This window comes from Bemisia tabaci, chromosome 5 (genome assembly GCF_918797505.1).
Source record: "Bemisia tabaci chromosome 5, PGI_BMITA_v3".
Lineage (NCBI taxonomy): Eukaryota > Metazoa > Arthropoda > Insecta > Hemiptera > Aleyrodidae > Bemisia > Bemisia tabaci.
The window spans coordinates 14,933,847-14,961,582 of record NC_092797.1 but is presented as its reverse complement, the minus strand read 5'-3'; the positions used below and the strand labels follow the sequence as shown (position 1 = coordinate 14,961,582).

Here is a 27,736-nt window from a genome sequence, read left to right as displayed (position 1 = left end):
GATCACCAGTCATCAATGTTGACGATTTTGACAAGAGATAATGAGAATTGAGAATGAGACTCAACATTCACTTTTCAAAGGATAAGTTTCTCAAACTATATGAAACATTTTAGTGCTTAGATTTCCACGCATTAACCCTTCATTCTTTAAAATGTAAAAGAATTTATCAGTTGTCAAACGAGTGCACAGCATCATTTTTATCGCTCCCATCCTCAGGATTCAGAACCCTTCACTTTGTCAAAGGTACCCACTTCTTACTCATCACCGCTTTCATTTTCCTTTTCTTTTGAGGCCTTTCAGCGTTTTTATCTGCATACAAATAGAAATTTTACAAGATCCACCCAATATAACATTGATCCAAGCCAGGCTCTTAGTGCTAAAATTTAGAAGCTCTAAGCTGCGTCACTTCTCTCTGCTACATCCAACGAATGTAACAAAGATTTGTGTAGGAACTTATTGCGCCTACCTATTGGTTTTCTCCTCTATCTGGTTGTTTAAAGCTTCAACTGATAGACTTGCTAGGATGAAAGGCATTACTTAGTTGATTGCACTTGTACATTAATGTACAGGAGGATGAGCCGAAGAATCTGCTACGATGCTATGGCGAAAAATGAAAGTAAATTTTCATGTGAGCTTGCTCAGCTGTCAAAACACTTATCAAAACATTCTAATTCCAAGTATAAACATTGGGAATCATCAAACTCCACCCTATTCAATATAAATTTAAAGCTTTCTGTGAGTGAAAATAAATTACCCATCGAGCCTCTCGTCTAATGCCCAGCCCCAAGTCATATTCTGAAAGTGGCACTTATGGCTCCCACAACACTGCCATGCTAAGGAAGAACGCCGTATGAGCCTTTAGGCGTTGCCAAATTTCCTTTGATGTAGAACAAATTTCTTGGTAAGCTTATGAATATTTTTCACCCAATTTTATAGTAAATTTTGTTCGCAATTTCACCTAAATTTCCTGAAAATTTCAAGTTTATATATCAATAACTTTCCTAAAAAATAAATATTTTATTGAAGGAAACTTGGCAACTCTCAAAGGTTCATACAGTGTTTTTCCTCAGTACGGCAGTATAATTGTAACCTCCCACCTCACGTTCTTCTGCTGTGTACCTTTCACAACTACAACTCCGGGTAATCGTTAAATTTGACCCTCTCCAGAAGGGATTCTACTTTGTTCTGAACGGAATTCTCCATTGAAATTTTGCTGCCGTGGACAATTTCTCGTGTGCCTTCATATTATAATAAGGTCAACGTATAGAATACACAGAGTCGCAATGTAAATAAGAGAGTTGGCACCATGTTCTGGTCAATGAGTGCCAAGCCCGGTGTACTCTGAGCTTCGGTCACTTTTTCTATTCATTTTTGATCCGAAATGGCGATGCAGAATACGTAGTCATTCTTATCCCCTTTGTTTTAATTAGACGGCCGGGTCCCTGTGTATTGAAAAAAATCAATTATGTATCGAAAAAGTGACACAGGAGTCTCGGAATTCGGGACTTGGAAAATGCTGAAAAGTGGCGCCAGCTCTCTTGTTTACATTACAATTATATGTCCGCTATGGGTCAACATCCCGTCTTCCTTTAGCTCTTATCTTGTCGACCAACTCTGAAAGTTGATGCATGATACTACCGCCTATTTAGGTTGAAATGCAAGGCTTGGTTTCTTCAAATTGCGAATCTCCTTCCCCAATTCCTCAAGTGCCATAACATGCTGGGGCAGACCACTCTAAGCTCTTAAAGTAAGTAACTAACCCAGAAAGTAAACAACCGGCAACCTATCTGACAACACCTTTAAACACTTATTTCAGATGTCTAAGGATGAGTCTGATGTTGAGCGGCAATTCCGGGAAGATTTGGAGAAAGCCCAAGCGTTGAGCCTAGAAAGTCTGGCTTTGGAAAACTTTCGCAAGCAGAAACAGCAACAACAACTATCATATTTAACAAAAAAAGCTCAAGGTAAGTAGGTTTCATTCAAAAAAAATTCTGTAGAAAAATAAATCAGTTGTAAACACCAATGGAAAAGGAGGCTATCAATCTGACTTCAAGGTTCAACCTTGTGACATTTTCACCTTTTTGGTATCCTATTTGCATCACAACAAAAATTATAATATACCAACAAAGGAAGGTATGGATGATTTAACCTCAGATCCTTATGATTTTAATCTTAATTGAAGGTTTAACTCAAATTTAGATTGGCATCTATGAGCATCTTTGCAAATATACAATCCTTGAAAAGACATAAATAATTTTGCAAAGAATATGTTTTGACGTAACCCATGCCCAAGGTAAACGGAACTTAGATATGCTCTTCTTGACCCTTTCGGCTAGAACTCAGCGCGGGATTAGAATTTCAACAATTTTGCAGTCTTGGCCTAAAAACGAATATGACTGTCTGCTGTTGAAAAAAAGGAACAAACATCACCTCACTGAAAGCAAATGAATTCTCATTCTTACTTAAAGAATTTGCTTAAACTGAATTTGTTCGTCTTTTTTACTTTCAATAGCAGATGGTCATATTTGTTTTCGGCAAAGACTGCAAAGTTGTTGAAATTCAAAGTTTGAGCCACAGTTCTAGCGGCGGGAGCCCAAAGCTGAGTTCTGACGGAAAGGGTCGGGAAGAGCATAACTACGTTCCACTTACCTTGTCCCATATCTATCAATATGAGTTCGTTTAATGATTAATTAGTGATAAACAAGGTGGTTTTTTCTACCTCCTCTTTTTTCTTATTTTTAATGAAAAATTTCCTTTTTTTCATTCCTCATATCAACAGTCCCGCCCGGCAAGTGGTTGCCTGAAGTAGATGCGGAAATGTTGTCACAATGTAACTGCCAAAAATAATGTTGCGGCAACGTTGCAGCAACGTTGTGGCAACGTTGCAGCAACGTTGTGGCAATGTTATTTTTGGCCGTTGCCGGACGGGGTGAAACTCCCAAACCATGTATATCCGTTTGCAAACAGTCAAACTTTAGTTTTTAAACAGAAAACTGCTCCAAGTCAATTTTTAAAAACTTCCAAGTTTTTTTCTTTAGCTCAAAGGAAATAATGTGAAAACTTTGAGGAATGATGATGAGTTTGTTCTCTTTTAAAAAACAAAATGGGAGAAGAGATTTTAAACTCAGCAAATGAGATAAGTGGTTTGGGATTTTCACCTTCAATATGTTATAAATTTTAAAGTTTCTGTGAAAATTTAGTAAGTTAATAGTTCAATTCCTTAATTTGTTTCAGACCCTAGCATAAAAGGAACCTCGAGCAAAAATGTTATTTATCCACAAATACCTTCTTTTACCAATGAGCTAACAGGGGGAAAAAATCAAGCTCTGAGGATGTCAACAATTGAAAGAAGCCCTGGAGTTCAACTGAGCCCTGTTACTCAGAGTACGTTCGTTTAATCATTTTTAATTTACGCCCTTTATCATTTCTTCCCTAATTTACTTTTTCCATTAACTGTATTTTACAAAGAATAATAAGAGGCCAGTCATGTTTTTGGAGTTTCTTTCCTAGGATTGCAGTATGGTTTCTCTATATATATAGTATGTCTCTAAATTTTTATCAACCCTTTTTCTCAGTTCAGTTTAATTTAATGTTTCTAGCCTAAAAAAAATTTAACTGATGACATTCCTCATAAACCTGGAAGTAAGTTACTTAAGTATATGTACTTATCGTAAATGATCAGAAATGATCAGTGAACAATGGTCCTGTGAAGATCTAGAGTTATGCATTATTAAAGATTTTAGTTGTGTGGTTTCTTTTCCAAAAATGCACTATTAACTTTTCTTAACTTTTTCATATTCATATTATATTGTTTTCAGTGAACTCGGATGTTCCTCGAATAAAGCCACCACCTCCCGTAGCAAGAAGAAGTAGCTCGGTCAGCTCTCATTCTATTTCTGCATCAATTGAATCTAATGATTTAATATCATTCAACAGTCCTGATCCCTTTAGTAAGAGGAAATCTGATTTGGATGATTTGAGTGGCCTCTCTCTTAGGTCAGTGATTTTTATTCAGCTGATATTTTTCATATTTTCTTACAGGAGTTCTTCTTAATTTTTTTTTTTTTTTTTTTTTTTTCTAAACACTGCTAAGTTTTAAAAGCTTAGTTCCGTGTCCTTTCCCTTGCTCTCTCTCTTTTCCCCTCCTTCTCCCTCTGTCTATCTCTTCCCATTTTTCCTTCTCACAAGAATATGAAAAAAGTCATGTACGGTTGTAAGAGATGCCGAATCTTGCTTATCATGCGCTATTATTATTATATTTATGTGAAACATCAGTTTGAATTGATTAATCTTAATGAAGATAAAATCAACACAATCTTTTCAAAGTTTTTATATCAAAAATGTATCTATAACCAGAATATAATTATATGACCTGAAAATTTCCTGATCATTAAACATAGCATCCATTCATAGCTTTGAGTAATTGCATGTGCCTAATTTGATTTTATTCCACTCCTATCTCAAAGTGACTTATTCATACCTTTCATTTGTATTATAGCAATAATGACTGTGATAGTGCTGATGGCAGACGTAACTCGGCAGTCTCAAATCAGAATGTCTCATTAGCTTCATCCTCTCAAAGTTTTGAATCCAGGTAAGACTGAATCAGTTTGCTGTGAATTTTTGGGCAGTATTTAGTGAAAGCAAACCAAGTGAAAGAAACAAAGGATAGTCTGTTTATTAGTCGATTAGTTCTTCATAAGAGACATTCTGAATAAATTTTCACTTGGTTCCTTTTCATGAGTTTGATTTTATTCTCCAGCAATCACGAAATATTCAACTAATTAGTTCTCATCCATGATTGTAGCTCCCTTTTCTGTGAATAGGTAGGTACCAAGTACCAAAACACTTGATAAATAATCATTTTCAGATAGATTCACTTTTCTTGCCTTCAACTACGGTTATCAAAAATGATCATAGAAGGGAGTACCAGAATAATCAGGGAAACTTCAAGTCGAAAAAGTTCCAAAAAGCATTTTAAAATTTTAGTCCAACAATTTAGATAAAAATTTATTTAAGACCTTCTCTCATTTATCATCCAATGTTTTACATCAAGAACTGCTTGATCAACGTTTTAATTCAAATTTTTACTGACCCTCAAAAAGTTTTTGCGGGAAGATGAGGGTCTGAATCAGTAGAACCTTAATCATCTGACTACTAATGGCACTAGGGATGTAGAATAACGAAAATGCCAGATCACAAAAATGTTTGATCACAAGAATGTTGGATAAAGAAAATGTTGGATTATCCAAAGTTAATTGATCTACTCAATCACGAAATCTAATACACCCCTATTATATACTGGTAAGGAACAAATTATAAAGCAGGTAAGTGTTAAATGGCTTGTATTGTGCAGTTAGGTGTAAAAATGGGTTATCTCCTCCTGTATGATCAAGAAATTTTGGCAAGAAATCGAGAATATAGCAAATAGTTTAGGGGAATGACAAGAAATTTGGTGAAAAATGTTGTCAGTTAATGGGTAGGTTGGGCAATTAAGGCTTCATTGCACCTGGACTTTTTTTTAGAAATGTCACATTTGTAAATCCTTCAAAATCCCTGCAAGTATTTATTCTACTTTTAATGCTCAGGATAATTAAAATGTCCCTCAGTGGCCATGTAGTGTGATATATATTATTGACATGATGATTCAATGAACGGATATTTGAAGTTGAGGCTTGAGGCAAGTTTGTCTCGCCTCCTCATGATAAAAATATACAGTTATCTGATCTTAATAATTTGCATTAAATTTTGATGCATTTATGTTGAAGAAGTTTATCTAAGATGAAAATTGGCCTGCCAAATTCTTTAGTATTAACGCCTTCAATTTACATTAATCACAAGGTTTAGTGATCTTGTTATCTTGTGTGTTACTTTCAAGATTATATCGTATTGTTTATGAAATAAGAAGAACTACAGGGGCACAGTTCAAAGTTGTTTTTGCACGTAATATTATGGATGTACTGTATCTTATTTACCAATGTATTTTTCTTTCAGAGGAGAAATAGGTTTTCGTAAAGAACTGAATTTTAGTCCCATTGGATTCAACCACAGTGACTTGTCATCGCCACTTTCTTCAACCAGTCTAGTGCCTTCATACATGAGCACACCTTCCTCTGCAACCATTAGTTTCTGTTATCCAAATTTCTTTCTTCCATCAGCCTCCTCTGATCCACTTAAAAGGCCAATCGGATTTACATATCCTTGTTCCTCTAGTAACACTTCAATTAGTCCCAACAGTAGTAGCTATCTCAATTTTAACTCAACACCAAGCTCAAGCAGTAGTCACTTTCCTACTTTGAGTGCGGCTCCGAAACAAGTTTTTGCAAACTCGATACCTCCTAGTACCAGCAGCTTCTGTGGTGAGTCTTATTTTTCCATCATCTGCTTTTTTTTATTTTTGAGTGATGGTATGTATATCAATGAAAAGCTCAATTGTTGTATCATTTGTATCCATAGAGAAATGTGAAATGCTAATGAATAAATTATGAGGATAGTTTATAAGTCTGTTATGCATTGCGCCTTACGCTTAATATTTTATATTATTTAACAAAAGATATGGTCAAAGATGAAGAAACTCAAATTCAAGGAGCAGAGCACTCAACATTTTATCCTTCATGTTCAAGGCACAGAATTGCTTGATTGAAATACATTTTTATGTCCTCTCTTGGCCTAAAAATGAACTGAAACGCACTTGAGCTCATTTTTAGGATATTTTAGAGGATACCTGTTTAAAGCGCAAAATCCTACTTTTTGACCTGACTAGACAAAAATCGCTCCACTGGAAATATCCCATCGCAGACTAAGGTCCTTTTTACCGAAGACAGTCACTTATCTAGGAAGCACTCATCTGCCCAACACTCCCTAATTTCCTTACTTTAACTCTTTTTTTGTAATGGAAATGTCTCTCTTCAAATAGATTCATGAAACTCAAAAGAGGGGGTTCTTTTTAAGGAGAGAGTTCAGCTTAGTTTTATCCTTGAAGTTTAAGCGGCTAATATCATTTTCTTCCTTTTTTACAGGGCAACCCATGATTGGTCCTCCTGTGTCATCCTCTGATTTATCTGTATTGAAAGTTGTTGAAAAGCGTCCAAATAGTAACCTAATTGACTTAACACCCTTTGACGTGTCTGGCTCCGAGAAAGATCCTTCACGGGTGAAAGTGAGCATCTTAGAAGCTTTCGATCCACTTCTGTCATCGTGCCCTGGGACTTCCACTGTTCCTGAACATAGTGAAAATATTGGTAAGTTCAATTAATGTATAACGAGAAATTGAGTTGTTTTTACTTTAACTTATTGTTCAATCTTTTTTAGCATTTTAAAAAACATGTTTTATAGCTCAGCAAACCACTGAAAATAATGCCTGGACTGAAGCAGCTGACCGTCAACAACCCTGTAATTCAAGAGCAGATCACATTAGTGATACTCAACAAGCAGTAGAGATGGGCAACAAAAAACGTTGCATGTACAGAAAAAAGTCCAAAGAAATGAAAATTTACCCCAAACTGCGGAAATAGTAGCTCGAAAAAATAGCTGTAGGTAAAAACTTTGATAAGCGTTTTCTTCTAACATTTAACCCTTTTGTATCTTTGGACTTTATTCACACCAAATGATTTTCTGAATACCACTCGACTAATCTTAACAGTTTGCACCTGTATTTTCTTAATTATCAAATTTTTATGACTTTGAACTTTTTGGTTAATACCTCAATACCTTGAAGATTGTAAGATTTGTCAGCCATTGATCATTCAAACCTGCATGATATTGTGATTTCAGTGCAAGATGATGTCAAAAGTGAATCATCCGGAAGTTTTTATGATGCTTACGATCATTTTGAATACTTGTACTCACCAGTAATTCATAATAAGTCTTGCTCATCCGATCCAATTTACGCCTCACCTGCTCCAAAAAATAAGTCTATTCCTAACTCGCCATTAGCCTCACCCGCTCCGCCTTTACCAGTGCGTGCCCTGAATGATGAGTTTATCTCAGTCGCCAGTCCCACCCGGAAGTTAGGTTCAAATGGAAACAGCCCCAAGCAAAATACGGTAAGTTCAATTAATATTTTTAATCTCCCTCGCTTGAATGAACTCTACTTATGTTTGCTTTCAGTATAAAGAAAGTTGTGATGTAAGTTTTTTTTAAAATTTTGATTTAGTGTTCCAATTTTCCAAGGTCTCAGCTTTAAGTATTTTTCAAATTAAGGAATCACAGAACATCATTAAGGAGGGAAATTTTTAGGAGATGTTTGATTGAAATGATTTTGTTCAAATACCCGGGCATCCTCAATTTTTTTAAGGTTCACTAAGTTGCTGTAATTGTCTGTGTGTCCAAAAAAAAACAAAAAAAAAACGCTAATTTCCAAATGAAGTTACTGAGTTGATAAAGTTTTACATCTTTATAATCATCATTAGTGTCATACACTAAACTCTCTATTTTAGCACTCTGTGTGCTGGCAATAGTTATTATTTTTTTTTATCTTACTTAATTTTTTTACTGTGAGCTGAAATAAAATAGCCTTGTGAATAGAGTGTAGAATTGGAAATATTTTCTAACTCTCAAAGTTTAATGTAAAGAAAACATATAATATTTTATAGGATCAGTTGTGAACACATTATGCCTGGTGCTTGTGCTCTCCAAGCATAGCAGTAGGTAGGAAAGTAAATATTGACTCAAGCAACAGACGTGGAAGCGTATTATTTACTTCCCTACCCACTGTGCTTCGAACTTCCAAAAATTGTAATTTTCAGAACGATCTCTTAATTTTCCCAACTATGCATACAGTGCAATCTTTTATGAGTTAATTGCAATTGACTAATTTAAAGTCTATGATTAGAAAACAATTATTTCTCATGATTCTAAGCAATTTTGAGCAAGTAAGTTAAAAAATATTATTTTTCTTGATCTGATTTTAGAGCTTGGGATGTTATTTTTTTAACCTTCAACCATCGACTCCTCATATTTAATAACAAGATGTATGTTTCCCTATATTTTTTCTTCATCATTAAAGAGGCTTCAAGTAAAAGTGCCTTGAGAGATATTACCATACATTTCCATCCCAGATCTAACCTCAATTTGGCCTCCACTGTGCTTCTAAGTCCATTATTTATCAATTTGGCTATCCATCAACCTATATTTTTTTTCATCCATGAACAGTTCATAACTTTATTCTAAAGCATCAGTAGGCGAACAGCTCAAAATAAGTAGTGAGATAAATATGTCTCTATTGTCAATTCAGTGAAACCTCCGTTTTATCCTCTCTCCTTTTTTCCATTTTTTTATTCCTCCTGACAGCAAAATTTGTTGAAAATAAGGATCATCACTTTGTTTTCTAAGATTCACCCCGTGAGAAGTGATGAATTGTCTGAATTTTTTTTCCTCTATCTTTTCCACTCTATTCTTATTTCCAATGAAATCAGTTTATTATCCTGCGTCCCTTCTGTTATTAAATTATAGCACCAAACTCAGATCCCTCTGTCATCTTTTGACATTGTTACAACTACCGAAAGCTGTGACTTAAAGATACTTTAATTATTTTAATTGTCAATGGCTAAATTTAACCGTTTGGTTACCATTAATTTCTTAACCCCCCCCCCCCCTCCTTGTGAAAGAACCTTTTAAATTTGCAATTAAAAACAATATTGTCTCATTCTGTAGCACTCGTAATGCTGGATACCCATTTCTTAACTGCCATTATAGGCTTTGAAAGGTTGTTGACTAGTCTGTGCTAGCCACTGCCACTAGCGGCTCAATAGTTTACCCCAAGCCACAAAAAAAACTAAAGAAGGAAGAGGTTTGGGTATTTATGAGGAACTTGGAAAAATTTACTTGCAAAAAATACTTATCGCTCACTGAACAAAATTTACGAAGCCAATGTTAATTTAACTCGTTTGTTATCTTGCTCTTTTACGTTCCTGTAGATTACAACTAGACTTTTACTTATTTATTCAAGTAGGATACAAAATTTTTAAATGAATAATTAGTGAGGTTCATATCGTCATTTCCCACATAGAGTACTGGATCTCAATTGTGTTATTTCAATATTTCTCTCATACGTTTTATTTGTTTAGAGGAGAACTGCCACATGAATTTTCCCTTTATTTCTAGTGACTTTTCTTTACCCTTGTGAGAAAAGACTCTGAAAGTTTCAGCCTAACTTGTGCGATAGTTCTCCAATGAAAAAATAAACGTTTGAAGAAACAATGAAACAGCGCCGATGAGATACGTTATTTCGCACGGGAGATGACAATATATTTTAAGCATAATGATCTATATTCTCATCTATTTCATACTCTTACTTATCATTGTTTTTTCAACCACACTCTTATTTTTGTTTCAATTGAACCAGAGCTCAAACCTGTATGAAAATATTGGATTAGTTAAAAGGAAGTCTGCTGTTCATGATGCCGATTTGGTAGCTTTCCATGCACTAGTGAAAAGTTTGCGTAGTAAGTACTCTTCTTCTCTGTGTTTTGCTTTTTGTGGCCAGTGCAGCACTGTAAAACAATTGCATATGATTCGCGCATGCTGTGAAATTTTTTCATCTGATTTAAAGTTTTTAAATTAATAAACTGTTTATAAAAAAAATTAATAATTAGCTAGAGAACTTTGAAATTAGGGGTATCAATAAGGGCTCATTTATTTTTTATTTTTATTTTTTTATTTTTTTTTTATTTTTTGACTCATCCTAGCTAAATTTCCTTAACTCTACGATTTTTGCTCATTGAAGGCCTATATTTTATGGAATACATCATGATTTGGTCACTTTCAGTCGCTTTTCAGATCGAATTCTGGCCTGTATGAGGGTTAGAGGGCCGTTTTTGACTACAAATACGTATTATTTCAGCATAATGATTTTCCTGTTTGCTTTAACAACACACCGAGCAAACTCTAATCATCGTGTCCAAAAAATTGTCTCTCTTTTCTCATCACAGCTACCTTGACAGATTATGAAGTCAATTTTGTTACATGTGTCTAATCAATTTTTATTTAATCTGAATTTCAGGTGAATTTGTTCACTCGGACTTTTGCTCTAATGCTGGACTTGTGATGAGCTCTTTAATTGAAAGTTCATATGAAAGTGGCACTAGTATTAAACTAGTTGTTTATTGTCAGTCAGTTCGGGAGGCCCCTGTTACTTTTACTTGTGATGGTGAGTATTCAGCCCTATTTTACATTTTTCCAACCACTTTTAAGCACACTCATCAATCCACGTCAATAATTCAGAAGAATTCTGAGACTAATTAGACTTAATTCTCCTCAGAAGAACAATTCTATAATTGCATGTACGTTCAATATTTATTTATTTATTTATTTATTTATTTATTATACAATGTATGGGCAAAGAACCCAAGACACACAAGACAATTAAACAATCCAACATGGCAACAATTTGATGCACTATACATCACAATATTACAAGAATATATCAGAATATTTACAAAGAATACATTTAATTTAACTATGAGTTTCCAATGCCCAACCTCTAACTAAAAACTTAAAACACATCAACCTATTAAAACAACATATTAAGCATAGATATGAAAAACATCTTAAAATATTTTTCTCAAGTCTACACTGAATGAAAGTCACATTTCTCAATGCATTGGCTATTAATCCATTCACTGTACTGACGGAGTATTTTTGCACTGGAGAAACTGTTCCATGGAGTTTTCCTGGAATATACTCGCATTTCTAACTTATCTGAACTACCAACCTAACTTCATAGCGGGCAATTCAAACCCAGTCAAAATTACAAATTTTCTGGTTATTTTTTAATTACGCTCTTTTGCCTCACCTAAAGAATTTTTCTCTTTCCATGTATCTAGTGACAAGTTCAATTGAGCATGTCACAATGCACGTTCTGTGTGAGCTGGACGCTGGAAAAGCTGAAGATTTTGTACTCAAAGTTTATGGTCTAGCAGAGTACTTCTCTGTGGACACATCTCTAGCAGATTATGAATTTATCCACAATTGTATAAAACTTGAAAAGGACGTTGTGTTAAGCCTCGTGCCTCTTTGCCAATTAGACAGGCCTCTTGCTCGAACGGTAAGTACAATTTTTTCCAACGGATCAGAAGTTTTTATCTTAGAACCGTGTTTTGAATATTGAAATATCTAAATTAGCTAAAATTAATTGTGTAGCTGCTAAGTATTGATGTGTAATATTAACGGTCCTATTGCCCTTTGAAAAACACATAGATTGACGGCGTCCATCACAGATTATCGTTCTATGAAATGGTATGTATTACTGCGATGAATAATGTCAATTTGCATGCATTTCAAAGGGCTGTATCTTCATGAATATTGCTCAGGAAAACTTAATGTCCGGAAATATCATATCATTTCATGCTATTATACCGAATTCAGTTATCAAAATACAATTGTATGACTAGTGCAACTGAAAAATTTCATGATCCTCTGCAGGAAATAAATAAATTGTTCACAGTGATCAAATTTTATATAGTATGAAGGAGCTAGTTGTTAGTCATTAGTATAAGGCTGATATTTTAGATTTACTGAAGTGGGGCAATGAAAGGAAGTTACAGATCAAGGTGTGAGGCAGCCTTGTTTTGTCTCGGCAAGTTACCAGCTTACCGTCTATGATCTTACCACTCGAGTCAGATGGAATGGAAGTTTAAAATTGTGAATTGGCCCAAACTGCGGCATGGCAGAATGGACCTCTGTTGGCCCCTAGGGACGAGCAGGGCAGTTAATATGTTAATTAGGATCATAATAGAGAAGATGCTCAGCCAAAAATCTTTAATTGATTGAAATACTTGTCTTATTTGGATAGAATTTATGCAAAAAAAGTCTATCTACACACAGTACCCATAACAGATTAACGACTTTTGAACCTATTTCCTTTTTTTTTACCACTAATCTCTTTTCTCTTTTTTTATGTTTACATTTATTCAACAGTCTCAAGACGATGAACGGGATTCAACTCTGACATTAGATGACCTTTTACCAAAAGAGCCTGTGCAACCTATTTCCCATGAGTCTCTTCAAATATTATTAGGTAACTTTTACCCACTCCGTCTACTCTAAATGTAAGGAAAAATGGAATCATGAGGAGCGCTTCTGGCTCATCTGAAAGAGTTTTCATCTTTTTAGCTTCATCGAGATTTTTTAAATGTACTTAAAACATTTTTTTGGCTGCCCCTGCCTTCAAATTCTGTAGCATGCCTTTTTGATTGCAGTTAAAGTGCAATAGTCATCAATACTCTTCTTAGTTGAAACTAGGTTTGTCTCCGAAACGATCGAGCGATTACTTCGATCATCGTTCGAAGACCTGTTTCGTTTTGAAAAAGTGTTTCGATCAAAATGCTGTTTTTTTCGAAAAAGCGTTTCAATCAAAATGCTGTTTCGTTTTGAAAAAGCATTTCGATCAAAATGCTGTTTCGCTGTTCAAAATGTTCGCTTTGATCGAAATGGTATTTTGTAATGTTGAAACAAGATTTTCCATGTTTAGCAAATAATTGCCTCTTCCTCCGAAGTTAAGAAATGTGAATGAAATTGGTAGATAAATGTATCTTTACCATTATACTCCTGGCTTCCCTAAAAGCCTTTGTTTCTAAAATTTGGTTCTCTGGTTTGCGACCGGTGTTATATTATCGGCGCTCACCTCTCATTGTCATTTGTTTGAACTATTTGTGCGCAGCAAAGCACATATCTCTTTACTCTTTCTTGGTATTTTTGCATCAGCTGCAATGATATTGATGATGATGAGATCCATCGAACAGATTTGCAACTGTTGGCGCCTGCGCATAGCAGGGGTTGGCTGCTATAGTACATTAATGAAAGTTTTTATAGTTTTATTAGTAAACGAAGTCATGTGTTTTCAGAAACCCTTGACAAAGAGATGAGCAAATTGGAGAAAAGTGCAGTAGAATTGAGTTTCAGTCAAAATTCCACAAATACCCAGTTACACCCTCGAAGAGTCATTCAAGCAGTGAAGGCAATTTGTGCCTTGTTGGGAAATTTAGAACCTCTAGAGATGACTTTTGCCTTGGATCAATTCGTCAACACTTGTTCCCAGTATTCATCTAGCTCACAGGTATTTGATATATTTTGCTGTAAGGGTTTCTCATCCTCTATGGATTGCTCTGTATTGTACAACTCGTTGTACCCTGGGCAAAGGAAATGTATTTTGTGTGTTGGCTGATTATTGAAAACGGGCGACAAAGCTCAATTGACTTCATGTTGTGTTGATTGGTTTAGCTGAGAGCGATTTTTGAGTTTCTTAGATCCGACACGACAAGACACACTGTCTAACAGAGAAGGCATGACAAAGCAGCAGCGTTTCTGTCATCGGGTGCGTAGTTGTAGAATTTTTAAATGTATTTCACCCAATCAAAATGCAGCACAGCCAGTGATCATATAGACGCTTTTATATCAAATTTTTTTTTGAAACCCAATTTTCAAATCTCATAATTGCCATAAAGTGCCTCAATTACTTTTACACTAGTAACTTTTTCTCAGTTGACTCTGATCTAAGTTGAGCCTAATAACTTCTGTTAATGCTTTTCAGACACATGAAGATATTGGATGGACCCGACCTGAAATTATAAGAGATGATGGCGATTATTCAGTAGTCAAATTGAAGAATAATTTAATCGATTCCATTTCTAGTAATTGTGAACGCATCAGAGTTTGCGTTCACTCTCTTATTGATGTTTATTGTAGAACTTTTAGGGTGGATTTCCAAGTCAACACTGTTTTGACACCTTGCTCAAGTAAGCCTTATTTATTTTTCTTTTATTTTGTTTCGTCCTAAAACTTTTGTTCTTTATCACTCTTTCCGTCCAAACAGGCACAGTTTGTCACTTAAGTATCACAAGGGCCGTTTAATCAGGCACCATGTTGCCAAACTCCTACAATCTGTCCAATTCTTTACCGAAAAACTATAGAATAGATCTATTTTACGTAACATTTATTTTGTCATTAAGCTTAATCCCTGAAATTTATATGGAAGCATGCGCAAAAGTTTTAAAAAGAAATTTAAACAAAATATAGATGCCTGGCATAATCATGTCCAAGAATGAATGGTCCTCATGGTACTTTGGTCCGAAGGTAACATTTTGTATCAGTGGTTGTACGGTAAAATAAAAATAATTATTCTTAAATTAATAATTATTCTTCAAATGATCTGTCCATTTTTGACTGAGCAAATGTTTCACGTCAGAATTTCTTAAAGGGCATCTTTTTAGAACGCCCAGAATAATAATGTAAAGCTGACCAAGTTATGTTTTTGGAGTTACAATGTCTTCCATATCTGGTTTTTTGTTAATTATATGTTGACAAGTCATTCGGTCTTGTGAATAATTTTTTGAACTTTTGTTTCAGGTCGTAAACCATCTTCACAGGTGCTGGACTCTGTCCTGGTTCACGTTGGTGCACTTCATCGATTAAATCCTGCTTGGAATTATGATGAATATTTACTCGCTGGACAAATATACCATGGTACTAGACCAATTACCAATCCAGTACTCTCCAAGCCTGTTGCACCATCTGAATCTCTATACAAGCGATTGGTTTTCGACTTTTGGTTGAATTTTGAAGGAACGAGTGTTTGTGTTTTACCAAGAGAAAGTCGCCTAGTAATTGTCATTTATGGACGCACCCTGCAGTCAGATAACGATCTAAACGCAGAACCAACAGTTGGAGAGCACGAAGTCAAACAAATTGAGCTAGGCTGGGTAGCTATTCAGTTTTTTGACTGTGAAAGTCGCATGGCACAGGGTTGTTACTTACTTTGTGTCTGGCCACCAGCTGCAGACAGAAGACTCGGCCCAGCTCCAGGGGCAGGGACACACCCATTCGGGGATGTTTACCCAATCATTGGCATCGAGTTACCCGACTATGGTGCCAACATTGTTTTTCCAGAGCTCCCAGAGATACCTTTAATCAACCCTAGTGATTTTGATTTCCAAAGTTTAGACTTCAACACCCAGCAGCAGTTAACTGTGATCGAACAAGATATATTCACTCGACCCTCGGTGGAAGATCGGGAAGTTTTGTGGGAAAAAAGACATTATCTTCTCTCAAAACCTAGAGCACTACCAAAGGTATTTTTAGCAGCTCACAGTTGGGATTACGCGTGTATAACAGACTTGCTATCATTGCTCAATTCTTGGGCCACGCTTGAGCCCGTCGAAGCATTACAACTTTTACTCCCTTGTTTTGCAAATAACGAGGTTAGGAACAAAGCTGTCTCGTGGATTGATCCGATGTGCACTGATGAACTAATTGATTATCTGCCGCAGTTGGTGCAAGCATTGAAACACGAAACGTACGAAAAATCACATTTAGCGAAGCTCCTGTTGAAAAAGTCGCTCATGTCGCCAAGATTTGCACATCATTTATACTGGCTGTTGACGCAAGCTCTTCCTGGTCAAAGTCCACAAAACTCTGGTGATAATCCAACAGACGAAGGAAGCATTTGCAATGCTAGGTATCACAGAAGGCTGCAGCTAATGCTGAGGGCGCTTCTTGCTGTTGCGGGTGAAGCATTGCGCAAGAGGTTCATGTCACAGCAGCTCCTCGTGAAAAACTTATATGATGCAGCAGAGAATATTAAAATTACCAAAGAATCATTTAGACTGAAAACTTTGCTGCAAGATTTAGAGTATATCCATCATTCGCTGGAAGAGGCACCAACTTGTCTTCCATTGAGTCCTAGTTTAGAGGTTTGCGGTATACAAATCAACTCATGCTCATACTTTCCTTCAAATACGCTTCCCTTAAAAATCAACTTCCTCAGCTGCGAAGATAACCTCAGCACCATTCCTGCCATTTTTAAAGTAGGCGATGATTTGCAGCAAGACATGCTCACAATTCAAATGATTAGAATCATGGATAAACTGTGGTTGAAAGAGGGACTAGATTTGAAGATAGTTACATTTGAGTGTGTCCCAACTGGTTCCAAAAGAGGGATGATTGAAATGGTAACAGAAGCCGACACCCTACGAAAAATTCAAGTAGAATTTGGCCTGACAGGTTCATTTAAAGACAAGCCGATAGCGGAATGGCTCGCTAAACACAATCCGTCCACTTTAGAGTATGAGAGGGCTGTACAAAATTTTACTGCCTCATGTGCTGGGTACAGTGTTGCAACATATATTCTAGGAATTTGTGACAGGCACAATGACAACATTATGTTGAAAACTTCAGGGCATCTCTTCCACATTGATTTTGGAAAATTTTTGGGAGATGCTCAGATGTTTGGCAATTTTAAGCGTGACCGAACTCCATTTGTTTTGACATCTGATATGGCGTATGTGATTAATGGTGGAGATAAACCAACTGTAAAATTCCACCATTTTGTTGATCTTTGTTGTCAAGCATTCAACATCATTCGCAAGCACAATAACCACATTCTGACCCTTTTTGGATTGGTAAGTTGTAATTCTCAGTTTATTAATTTTTTTTTTATTTTCTGTAATGTTCAATGCCCCCGTCTTTGACGAAATCAATCTTACGTGAACAGCAGGCTAATTTTTGAGATTCTTTTTTTATCAAAGGATACCATAAGATTTTTGAGCTTAAATAGAGTAGCAGATTTGATTTGGTAGTCAGGTCATGCGATCGGTACATCATGCCTGCCTTGTGTCGTATGCACATCTGTCTACATGTGTAATGCAAAGTACATGTGTAAATGTCAAAAACCAATGCAAAATCCAACTAAATGAAGATTTCAAAATTCAACAAATAAATAATTGAAATGTAATTATTGATCCTGGTATGTACTTACTTGCCAAACCTATTGCTACTCATGTCTTATCTATTATTTTTACTGCCTTGAATTTACTTGAAAATCTCTCTGGAATTTCCTGCAAATGATATTTTCATTTTTGCAGCATTTTTACCACTGATTTACCAAGAAAACCATGATGAAATTAACTAGATTTTTCCCTTCTTAAAAGTTCGGACTCATCTTTATTATATACTTCCAACACTGAAAAATTATTATAGCATAACTTTTATCTTTTTGGTCTCAATACATAGGAGATAAATAACTTGGATGTCTTCCTTTTTTTTTAGATGGCATCTTCCGGAATACCTGGTGTAACAATGGATGCCGTGCAGTACGTTCAAAAGGCTCTACTACCACAGCTTTCAAACCCTGAAGCTGCAGCAGCTTTTGCAAAAATGATTGAAAGCTCTCTCAAATCGTGGTTCACTCAATTCAACTTTTTTTTACACAATTTGGCTCAACTGCGATTCTCTGGTGACCATAATGGCGGGGAGTTGCTGAGCTTCATTCCTCGTGTCTATACTCTGGCACAGGATGGTCGTATCCAGAGTGTGAGGCTTTATGGCTACCAGAAGCGTTATGATCCTGAGAAATACTATGTCTATATTTTGAAAGTCGAGCGTGTGAATCAGCCCGATCCAACGTTCCTATTCAGATCATACAAGGAATTCTGCGAGTTTCAGCAGAAATTGTGTATCCATTTTCCACTGGCCCGATGCTATAGCCTCCAGAGCTCTAGTTTGCACGTTGGCAGGTCTAATATAAAGCAAGTTGCTGAAAAAAGGTGTCATGATATTAAGAAGTTCCTCGTTTCGCTATTTGAAATGGCAGATGAAATTTGCCATTCCGATCTCGTCTATACATTCTTCCATCCAGTTTTGAGGGATCAACAAGAAGCTAGTATCCATGACACAAAATTGAAAGGTAAATATTCTTTATTATCTTAAGTTTTTTAATCAAAGTAAATAATGCAGTTCCCACCAGTCTATCAAAATAAAACTCCTCCTGTTTGCATGAGAGAAACATACTTGCTATTTGCCGTTTTATCTCTAAATACAACACATCTTAAAAAAAAAAAAAAAAAAAAAAAAAAAAAAACTTGTAAGAAGAGTATATTTGCAGATAGTACTTAAAGTAAAGAAAGTACTATTTTTAAGACCTTCGATCTTATAACAGTGAATCTAATGTACAGAGGAAGTATGGATACAATAAAATAGAATTGATTATGAAAGGTCTGTACAGAAATGAGAAAAGTATACGGATCGAAAAAGCATGGACATTCACATTTTTTGTGATGAACTTCTATTAAAAGTCTTTGTTGCTGAACATCAAAGATCATTTGGAGCACTTACGAAACTATTAATGACATTAATCTTGACAAAATTATCAATTGATCTGTCTGGGGAGAAACTTCTGTCCATCGTAGAATGGGCCTGTTGCAAACTTTTGCTGGAGCAAAAATAAGAGTTGTTCCTCACAGATAATGTCTCAAAAATTACGATGAGCGCATCAGCAATCTCTGAAATGCACTTCAAAATGTTTTCAGACTTTTCGAGAAGATTTTTGAAGACATTCAAAAACTTCGATCGCAATTTTTTTTAGTCGGATGAGTCAGGAATTATAGTTCCTAATTCTAAGATTTTGTCCAATCATCATGGATTCTTCCATGACTTAAAATTAGTATCGAACTTTTCAACGACTTCTCAGTGGAATTCTAGCAGTGTGATTGCAAATTGTTTTAGTCCATTCACGGAAAAAAATGAAATTGCTGATTTAACAATTTTAAAGTCGGTTATGTTGAATATTGCGTAGTATCCTTGTGAGCAGGGGTTGGATGGAATGACTCCTTTAAAGAAATGTTCACCTGTTCCGTGATATTTTTTTCAAAGCGGGAAGCTCGAAAAAACGCAAATTTCTTACGCAAATTGTGAAGTAAGGAGTGCATTTCAGACTTTGCCGATGCGTTCATCATGATTTTTGAGACACCTTCTATGAGTCACAATTCTTATTTTTGCTCTAGCAAAAGTTTGCAGGCTTAACATGCCCAAAGGTGAGGAAGTGAGGAAAAGCCAAGGAACTTTGGAAATCCCCCTAATAAGAAAATTTTGAGGAATTAAGAAAAATGCACAGAAAAGGTAATGAATAAGCGAAGAATTAAAAATATAAGGTACCAGTAGACACTAGACACCCTGTTTTATAAGGCAAACAAGCCAGCTACCTATCAACGTTGGGTGGTTGTAAATATAAAGTATTCTCATTGAATAGTTTGCGAAATATTCTCGAATAAGTTTCAATTATTGTACTCGTAATCGGAAAACCAACCAGGTAGTACACCTTGGAAATACTGGAAACATGAGATATTAATCTCTCAATTTTTTGTTTCTGCAATGGTCTCCAAAAAAAACTATTTTTAAACGATCTTACTATGCAATTTTAGTTAGGTTATTCCAATGAATTATGAAATTATATTTTCTTTATAGGAAACAAAAAACGTGCTACTAACAGTGAGTTGAGCCGAGTTCGAGGCTCTCTTAAACTGTCCATGCAATATCAACGAGGGATTTTTGTTGTGATGGTTCATCACATTAAGGAGCTGTCTGCGCTTCCAACTGGTCAAGAACCCTCAACTTATGTCAAAGTCTATCTTTTACCTGATCCCTCCAAAATGACAAAAAGAAAAACCAAAGTTGTTCGAAAGAACTGTCATCCATCGTTTATGGAAATGGTAATTTTTTTGTCTTATATTACTTCAACTTTAATGTCCTTTTTTCAGTTGTCTTGATGTTAATGTCTAATTTCTATCTTCTTGGCCTGTGAAAAATTTCTTGTTCCAAACTTCTAATTGCACAAAATGATAAAAGGAATGAAGCGAAAAAAATTAGCAATTTTCCATATTGAATTTTTGCATATCGATGTTGTCAACAGTTGACAAGGTGTTCCTAAAAGAAAAATTATGCAAATGCAATTCAAATGCAAATTATAATAAATTTGTAAAGCGGATCAATGATTTTTTGGGTTTTGCCTGTCATAATTTTTTATTTACCATGAACCAATTAAAAGTTTATAATCCATTGTGTTATTACAGTTTTGCACACTGATCATACATTAGGTAAATTAGATGTGTTTCAATTTAATATTACACCAATTTTTTCCCCTTTTCAGTTGGAGTATAGAATGCCAATAGAGATGATTCAGACTAGAGTGTTACAAGCAACTGTTTGGAACCATGACACTCTGCAAGAAAATGAATTCCTCGGTGGCGTTACGATTCCCCTTCAGAACCTAGACCTTAGCAAAGAAACTGTCTCTTGGCACACCTTAGGAAACATTCTCAGATAAGTCTGCTAGCTTTGTATTGCTGGTGAAATTTTAAGACTAATCGTCTATTTTTAAAATCTGTTTTATCTTTTACACTGCTCTTATTTTCTACCTCTTTTATTATCTGAAAAAATTTTATGCTTACAAGGGGAATTCTGTCACTAGTCCAAAAAATTTCAAATTAAGGGCTTTTTCAAAATTTGAAATTTTTTCTTTCTTTCTCTCTTTTTTTCTCATAAGAGTTACAATTTCCTTTTATATTTATTGTTACATCATAATATTGTGTCCATCTTAATCTAACTTACAAGGCCCATGGCTAATGTGTAATTTTCAGTGCAAAGAAATGTGACGCGACTTAGGAAAACCATCTTAATAATTTTAGTCCTCAGCATTGCATTCTGCACTGAGACAATTTTTTTTATGATTCTATATTTTTACATTTGCTGAGGTTTCTTGTTTTAGCAAAATGTACTTAATGCACTGACAGCTCTGCAGAAGTTAAGACGAGTGTAAATGTGTCTATGTGTTCATTCGTACCCTGTTAAACTCATGAGAAGATATTTTATCCATGTATCGCAATACTTGCACGGTTTTAAAGAAGATGTTTTCTTTACTTTTATTCGTATCTAAAACCTCTCAAATCATTCAATTGAAAAAATGTGAGCACTCTCCTGTGCTCTGCCGTGCTGAGGAAGAACGCTGTATGAGCCTTCAAACGTTGCCGAATCTCCTCCGATAAAAACCGAATTTACTGGGAACATTGCGAATATTATTTTCCAAAAATTTCAGACACTTCTGTACGCAATTTAATCTAAAATATCTGAAAATTTCAAGGGAAAATATGCATGAATGTCGTCAAAAATACATGTTTTAATAAGGGAAATTTGGCAACTCTCGAATGTTCACACAGCGTTTTCCTTAGCGCGGCAGTGTTGCTCCCCAGTGTAAGAGCCTGCCATGAAAATGCCAGATAATGCCAGAAGTTGGTGCCAAATGAAGATTTAACGACCATTTTGCGCACCAGATTATTGCATTACCAAGCTTGACATTATAGTTTTTTAATCTAATGAGATTTATGGCTAACAGTGTAGCCAAATAGACTAAAATTTAAAATTTGTCAAGTCAAATATGGCTCTATTGTGAGAAAGCTTGGTTGCTAACTTGCTCGGGACAACGGTTTTAATCATTTATCGTGCACTCACTTTTGGCTGAGTTCCAAGTTTTCCTTACTTATGTCAAATTAATGATGGACCACCATCTCATCTGCTCTCTGGTATAGATCTTTTCAGTCTCTGTTGCTTTTAATTGAAAGTTACCGGGCACCTGTGCTAGATTTTTCGGTTTTACCTGTTTATGGTCGTTTAGTTCAGTTACCTGTTGATCTTGGCGCTGGCTAAATCAGAATCAGTAGTCAAAGTGAAACATGTAATTGAGATTTTAAAAAGAAAATTATCTTGCAAGAACAGCGACATGCTTGTGAAAATCGATGGAGATCATAATGGTTTTCTTTTAGGGTGAGGAGGAAGATTGATCGCTCTTTTTGTTGTTGAATTTTAAAAAGTATGTACTAAAATAAGATGTTTTGTTTGAATTTTCCAATTTAAGTAAAATCATGAGGAGATTGCAAAGCTAAAGTTTACCTTATGACACTAAGCAGTTATTTCACAGAGCTTGAAAAGTGTGATGACACAATTTTCTAATAATCTATTGATCGCATATCTTTCCTTGTACATTCCCTCTAGACTTTTGAAGCATATTTTCTGATTTTTAGACCTCTTTTTTCTCATTTCACAATAGTTAACTAGCAAATAATTCAAAGAGCACATTTTTGGCTTAGTTTTTATATTTAAATTTTTTTAATACCATGGATGAGTATTTTAAGAAGAAATTTGACGTTATTACTTGGACGGTGTAATAAGCCAACAGCGCTTATTACTCTCAATTCATTGTCTTAAAGCACTGTATGAGTTGAGTTCCTAGTAATTTGCTCGGATTTTTTTACCCCTAAATGACGAAGAAAATCGATTTTGAAGTCACCAAAATCTGGACTCATTTGAAACGATATTTTTGGCGGATTTTTATGACATAGGCTGGCAAGGAAGTCCGCATTCACTGATTGGCCGAAGCCCAGCTGGAGACATGGTCTAGTTATGTTATCACGACTATCAGCGTCTGGTTGGTCAGATTTCATCCGCTTTTGTCCCCCTTTAAAGTGCTTTTTTAAAGTTTTAAGGGATTTTTAGGTGTTTTTATGATATTTCACATTGGATAGACCTATCAGATACTCAGCAGAAATGTTATGCTGTTATGGCCATTTACCTATTATTTCTCAATTAATCATTATTTTTGAAATGTTCATTTTTCAGTGAGAAAAAATGTCCCCTGTTTGCAAATATAACTCCCCTTTCACAAAAAAAAAAATGTTTCCCATCCCTCAGTAATGGCTTCAGTGTTTAACATTCTAGATCACAAATCGAAGCCAGAGTAAAAAAAGAACTTATGTAACAGAATTTATTGAAAAATTTAATGTGGTGTTCAGTTTGTAGTCGTTACATTCTTCTCTCGAAAAGGCACTGAAAAGAAAGAGAGTTTCAAATTTCTGGAAAGAGTGAGTTTGAAGGACGTTAATTTAGGTACATGTCAGGAAAGATTTCCCTTTTGTTCTTGAGTAGGCCTGAGATAGGGTAGAGTACCAGTTGAAAATGAGTCGCCCCTTCGACCCATCCATAGCATGACCTCTTTAGTATAATGCAATTGAAAACTTCTTCACAAATGTTTCAACGTCTACGCCTATAGTTGATCCTAGGTGCTCTGCGGTTCAAGATCACAAGCCGTGACGGCTGAATCCTACGGAAAAATATCTTGCTTTTCCTAAAGTCCTCGATGTGAAAATTCTGGTCTTTTGCATTTAGGTACAGAGGGTATCCCTTACTAATTATTCATAATGAAACAGAAAATTTCTTCACCATTGTTTACTCAGTAACAAGTTAACTTTTTCATTCTCGTTAACGCTACATATATCTTTTTTAAAATCCTGAAAAGGGTACCTTAAAGATTATTTTAAGTATCTCGAAAGTTGAGGCATGATTTTTATCAATATCTTCAAACAAAAATAGATTTTTTAAGTTTTCAGTATCTTCAATGTTCATGGAATCTCTTTTAATACAGTATCTTGAAGATAATTTTACGCTTTTGTTTTTTACGCAAATCTGTGTTAAGTTTACTGTTGTTTTTATATGAAAAATTTTTGAACACTCTGCAGAATCGTTGAATTTTTCTTAACTAATCAAATGATCTAGTGAAAATTTACATTGTAAGTTGAGGATAGAAGAAAATCACACTTAACTCTCAACACTTTTTTCATTTAACTTTGTTGCATATCTAATGTTGTTTTTATGATCCGTTGTTTTTCTATCCTTTGTAAAGGCTTTTATCAGTCAAAAAGCTGATTATTTATTCATTTCAAAACGTATTTTTGTACTTTTACACTTTTTACAATAACAATTGATTTTGTGATAATTTTGGGATTATACCTCCGGTCCAAGGAGCGCTTTCATCAATAATCAATATTAAGTTTTTTCCATTATAAGTTAACTTGATTTCTTCAAAACAACTTTTGCTTGTCATGAATTTTCAACAAAAAATGGCTAAAAAATCACCCTGTTGACCACAACCATATTCACTTAATGTCCACAGAAAATTGGAGAATCACATTTTAGACAACGGAGGAAGACTTATCATCAGTAACGTGCCAAGTGCCAAAAAGGTGATTTTGAGTCATTTACACGTTTTCTTCGGACACCTGCAAGTTATACCACTATTGCTATTTTTTAGATGTTATACTCACTATTGTAGTATTGATAACACTTAGCTCGTTATGCAGAATGTTGTCCTTGTTACTTAGAACAAGGTGCCACTTATAACTCAATTTGCGATTTTTTGGCACTTAGCATGTTATCTATGGTAAGTCTTCAGTTTTGAGTTGAGGTGTTAGACTAATGTTCCTCTTTGTATTAAGTTTCTTCTCCCCCGCAGCTTTAGATAGATAAGTTACTAAATGCATTACTCATTTTATAAATATTTAAATAAATAAAAATAAAGAAAAGAACATTGTCTAATTTGTACATTCTATGTAAGTTACTATCTTCATTTCGATGATTTCCATTTAAAAAATCATTCAGCGGGATGTAATTGTATTCCCCTTACTATGGAGTGTCCTGCTAAACAAGAACTACCTACTCACCCAGCACGTATAATCACAATCCACCATTGTGCCGGCACTGGAGTAAAGAAAAAATTGTATTTTATTGTTAAAATTCTTGTAACGAGAATGAGTTGCCTGCATGAGTCGTAGAATCCTATTTTGTTGGTTTATAATCGAAGATCATCAAAAATTAATCACACAAACCCGAACGCCCCACCTAATTGCCTTTCGCCAGAGGGAGTATGCTTCATGGTTTTTGCGATTGTCAATCTGTGATGCTGTGATGCTCTTACACATCTGCTTCTTGTGAGACGAAGTTGGAAAATTCCATCATTTGAACTGAGACTATAGATAATTTCTGAACTGATTTTTTATTAGGTGAGATGTCTTTCAAATCGTCACTAAGAATTTTGGTTTTCAAATTAATGAATTCTTCAACTTATTAAAGTCAATATGTAATGCAACAAATTAATTACAAATTTAATCCTTCAAAATACTATTCCGCCTATCCAAGTATGTTTTAATCTCTCAAAGTACGATTCAATCCATCGAAACACGATTCTATGACAAAATGAAACAACTTACTCATTTTCAGTCTCGCCGTTTGTAATTGTTTTGGAATGTAGTTTATTTCCTGCTTCAGAACATTTTTTTCAAATGTTAATAAGTCGCTGTGCACCTACCACTTTGCCTTAATAATCTTCAAATTTTATACTTAAAGATAAGCAAATAGTCATTCTACCAAATAAAATTTATTTACGGCTTGATCTATGATGGTAACTTTAATCAGCATTGAAACTGTTTGTTCGAAAACTGTTTTTCAAAGTATGCTGAGATTGTTAAACAACATTTTTAAAGTTTACAAGTGGAGTTTGTCCCAAAGCAAGTTATATTTCAATTAAATTCAACAGAAAGGAATCAATCTACATTCGGTAACACAATTCTGAAAAATTAAAGGCTGTGAGACATTGGTTAAAAACAAACGGAGTCTTACAGTAGAATTGAAATTTGAATAATCTTGTAAAATTGGAACAAGTCGAATAAAAGTCGACCTGTAAATGTTTTCATTACTCTGTACCTACGTTTTTTTTTTGTTTTTTTTTTGTAAAAATTTAATCGAGTTCCTTTCTGCTGAATTTGATGACATTTTGCTGTAAATTCCTTTTTTAGATCAATAAAATTTATTTTTTAATAATTGATTTTAATATTTTCTTTCATTGCACCATGATTTTAGACATAATAACAAGGAAATATAAAAAATATGTTGATACCAATGAAAAAGAAGTAAGCACAATGTAATAAAAATGTTTCCATTGGTTTTAGGATCAATGAAAACCCTCAGCAAACTTGGAAAACCAACTAACTATTTACCAGCAAACCAATTAGAAACAACTCACCACAGGTTTGCTGAATAAGAGCTAGTGCAAGAATACAAGATGGAATGAATCATAAGAGTATCTTTCCAAAAAGAGAATGGTCACTAGAATAGGGGAAAGAAAGTGATATATTTTCAAATAATATTGGTATTTTTGAATAATTTTTATTGTAAAACAGTAATTAAAAACCTGAGAATTGAAAAAGTAAAATATATGCTTACATACTATGAAAAAAATAAGGCTTGTAACAAACAAATGAGATCTATATTATAACAACTTCGAACAGTTACATCATATTAAGTAATAATTGTCACACAGTCACCTATTTTACGAGATCACTACAAAAGTAAGTTTCACGTTCTGATTTCTCCAAAACTATCAATGATAAATGGATGCGATAACAAGGGGTAAGTATCCGCCATACAACTATCATAGAGCTATCCAACAAACTAAAAAAGTTGAAAATCGGCCCACTACTTTGTTGGGAGGTCCAATTTATTGGACCAACCTCTCCTGGGAGAAGGTCTAAAAATGAAGATTTCTTAATGGGTTTTTCCAGCAGTTTTCCACAATCTGCAATCATTCAGAATCAGTTGCAAGAGATTATGAGGGTTACCCCATGCTCCATAGTCGCTAGATTTAGCCCCAAGCGATTTCCATCAGCTTTTCCCAGAATTGAAATCTGGTCTCAGCACTGGTAAGTTTGCCACTGATGATGAAGTCAAAAAAGCTCATTTTCCTGGCTTCAAAGTCAAGACAAGGATCTCTATTCAGCTGTCATTAGAAAGCTGATCAGAATATATTTAAACAAAAGAAAAGACTACTTTAAAAAGTAAGGTGAATTCTCCACAACTTATCTTTCACGAGACCGTCGATTTGTAATTTTTGTTTTGATAATCTCCGTGCATGTTACGACTAGGTACATACCCGCAAAGCGAGGAAGGTGGTCCAGCAAGACAGACGCTACCAGCAAATTAGTGAGCAGATTTTTAACTTTTTTAGCTCATTGGAAAACTGAGCGTAAGCTCATACCCACTTTATGCTGCATTCATTTATCCTTAGTGGTTTTGGAGAAATAAGATC

General features: G+C 34.9%; 1 protein-coding gene across 1 annotated transcript; it reads left to right on the top strand.

Annotated features, from left to right (window-relative positions):
* The first annotated feature begins 20 nt into the window (after window positions 1–20).
* On the top strand, window positions 21–26,476 carry Pi3K68D (phosphatidylinositol-4-phosphate 3-kinase catalytic subunit Pi3K68D). The gene is made up of 18 exons (XM_019058721.2): window positions 21–243; window positions 1,817–1,964; window positions 3,235–3,384; window positions 3,819–3,996; window positions 4,499–4,594; window positions 5,995–6,359; window positions 7,020–7,241; window positions 7,774–8,045; window positions 10,346–10,445; window positions 11,003–11,149; window positions 11,826–12,046; window positions 12,919–13,018; window positions 13,845–14,056; window positions 14,531–14,735; window positions 15,346–17,396; window positions 18,043–18,679; window positions 20,236–20,480; window positions 20,918–26,476. Exons 2-18 carry the CDS (start codon window positions 1,817–1,819, stop codon window positions 21,092–21,094), a joined length of 5,526 nt encoding a protein of 1,841 aa, XP_018914266.2. The 5' UTR covers window positions 21–243; the 3' UTR covers window positions 21,095–26,476.
* The last annotated feature ends 1,260 nt before the right edge of the window (window positions 26,477–27,736 follow it).

Coding starts and splice junctions, on each gene's coding strand:
- Pi3K68D (XM_019058721.2), top strand. CDS start 1,817: ATGTCTAAGGATGAGTCTGATGTTGAGCGGCAATTCCGGGAAGATTTG. Junction 10,446..11,002: donor ACTAGTGAAAAGTTTGCGTA/GTAAGTACTCTT, acceptor TCTGAATTTCAG/GTGAATTTGTTCACTCGGAC. Junction 18,680..20,235: donor CCATGACACAAAATTGAAAG/GTAAATATTCTT, acceptor TTTTCTTTATAG/GAAACAAAAAACGTGCTACT.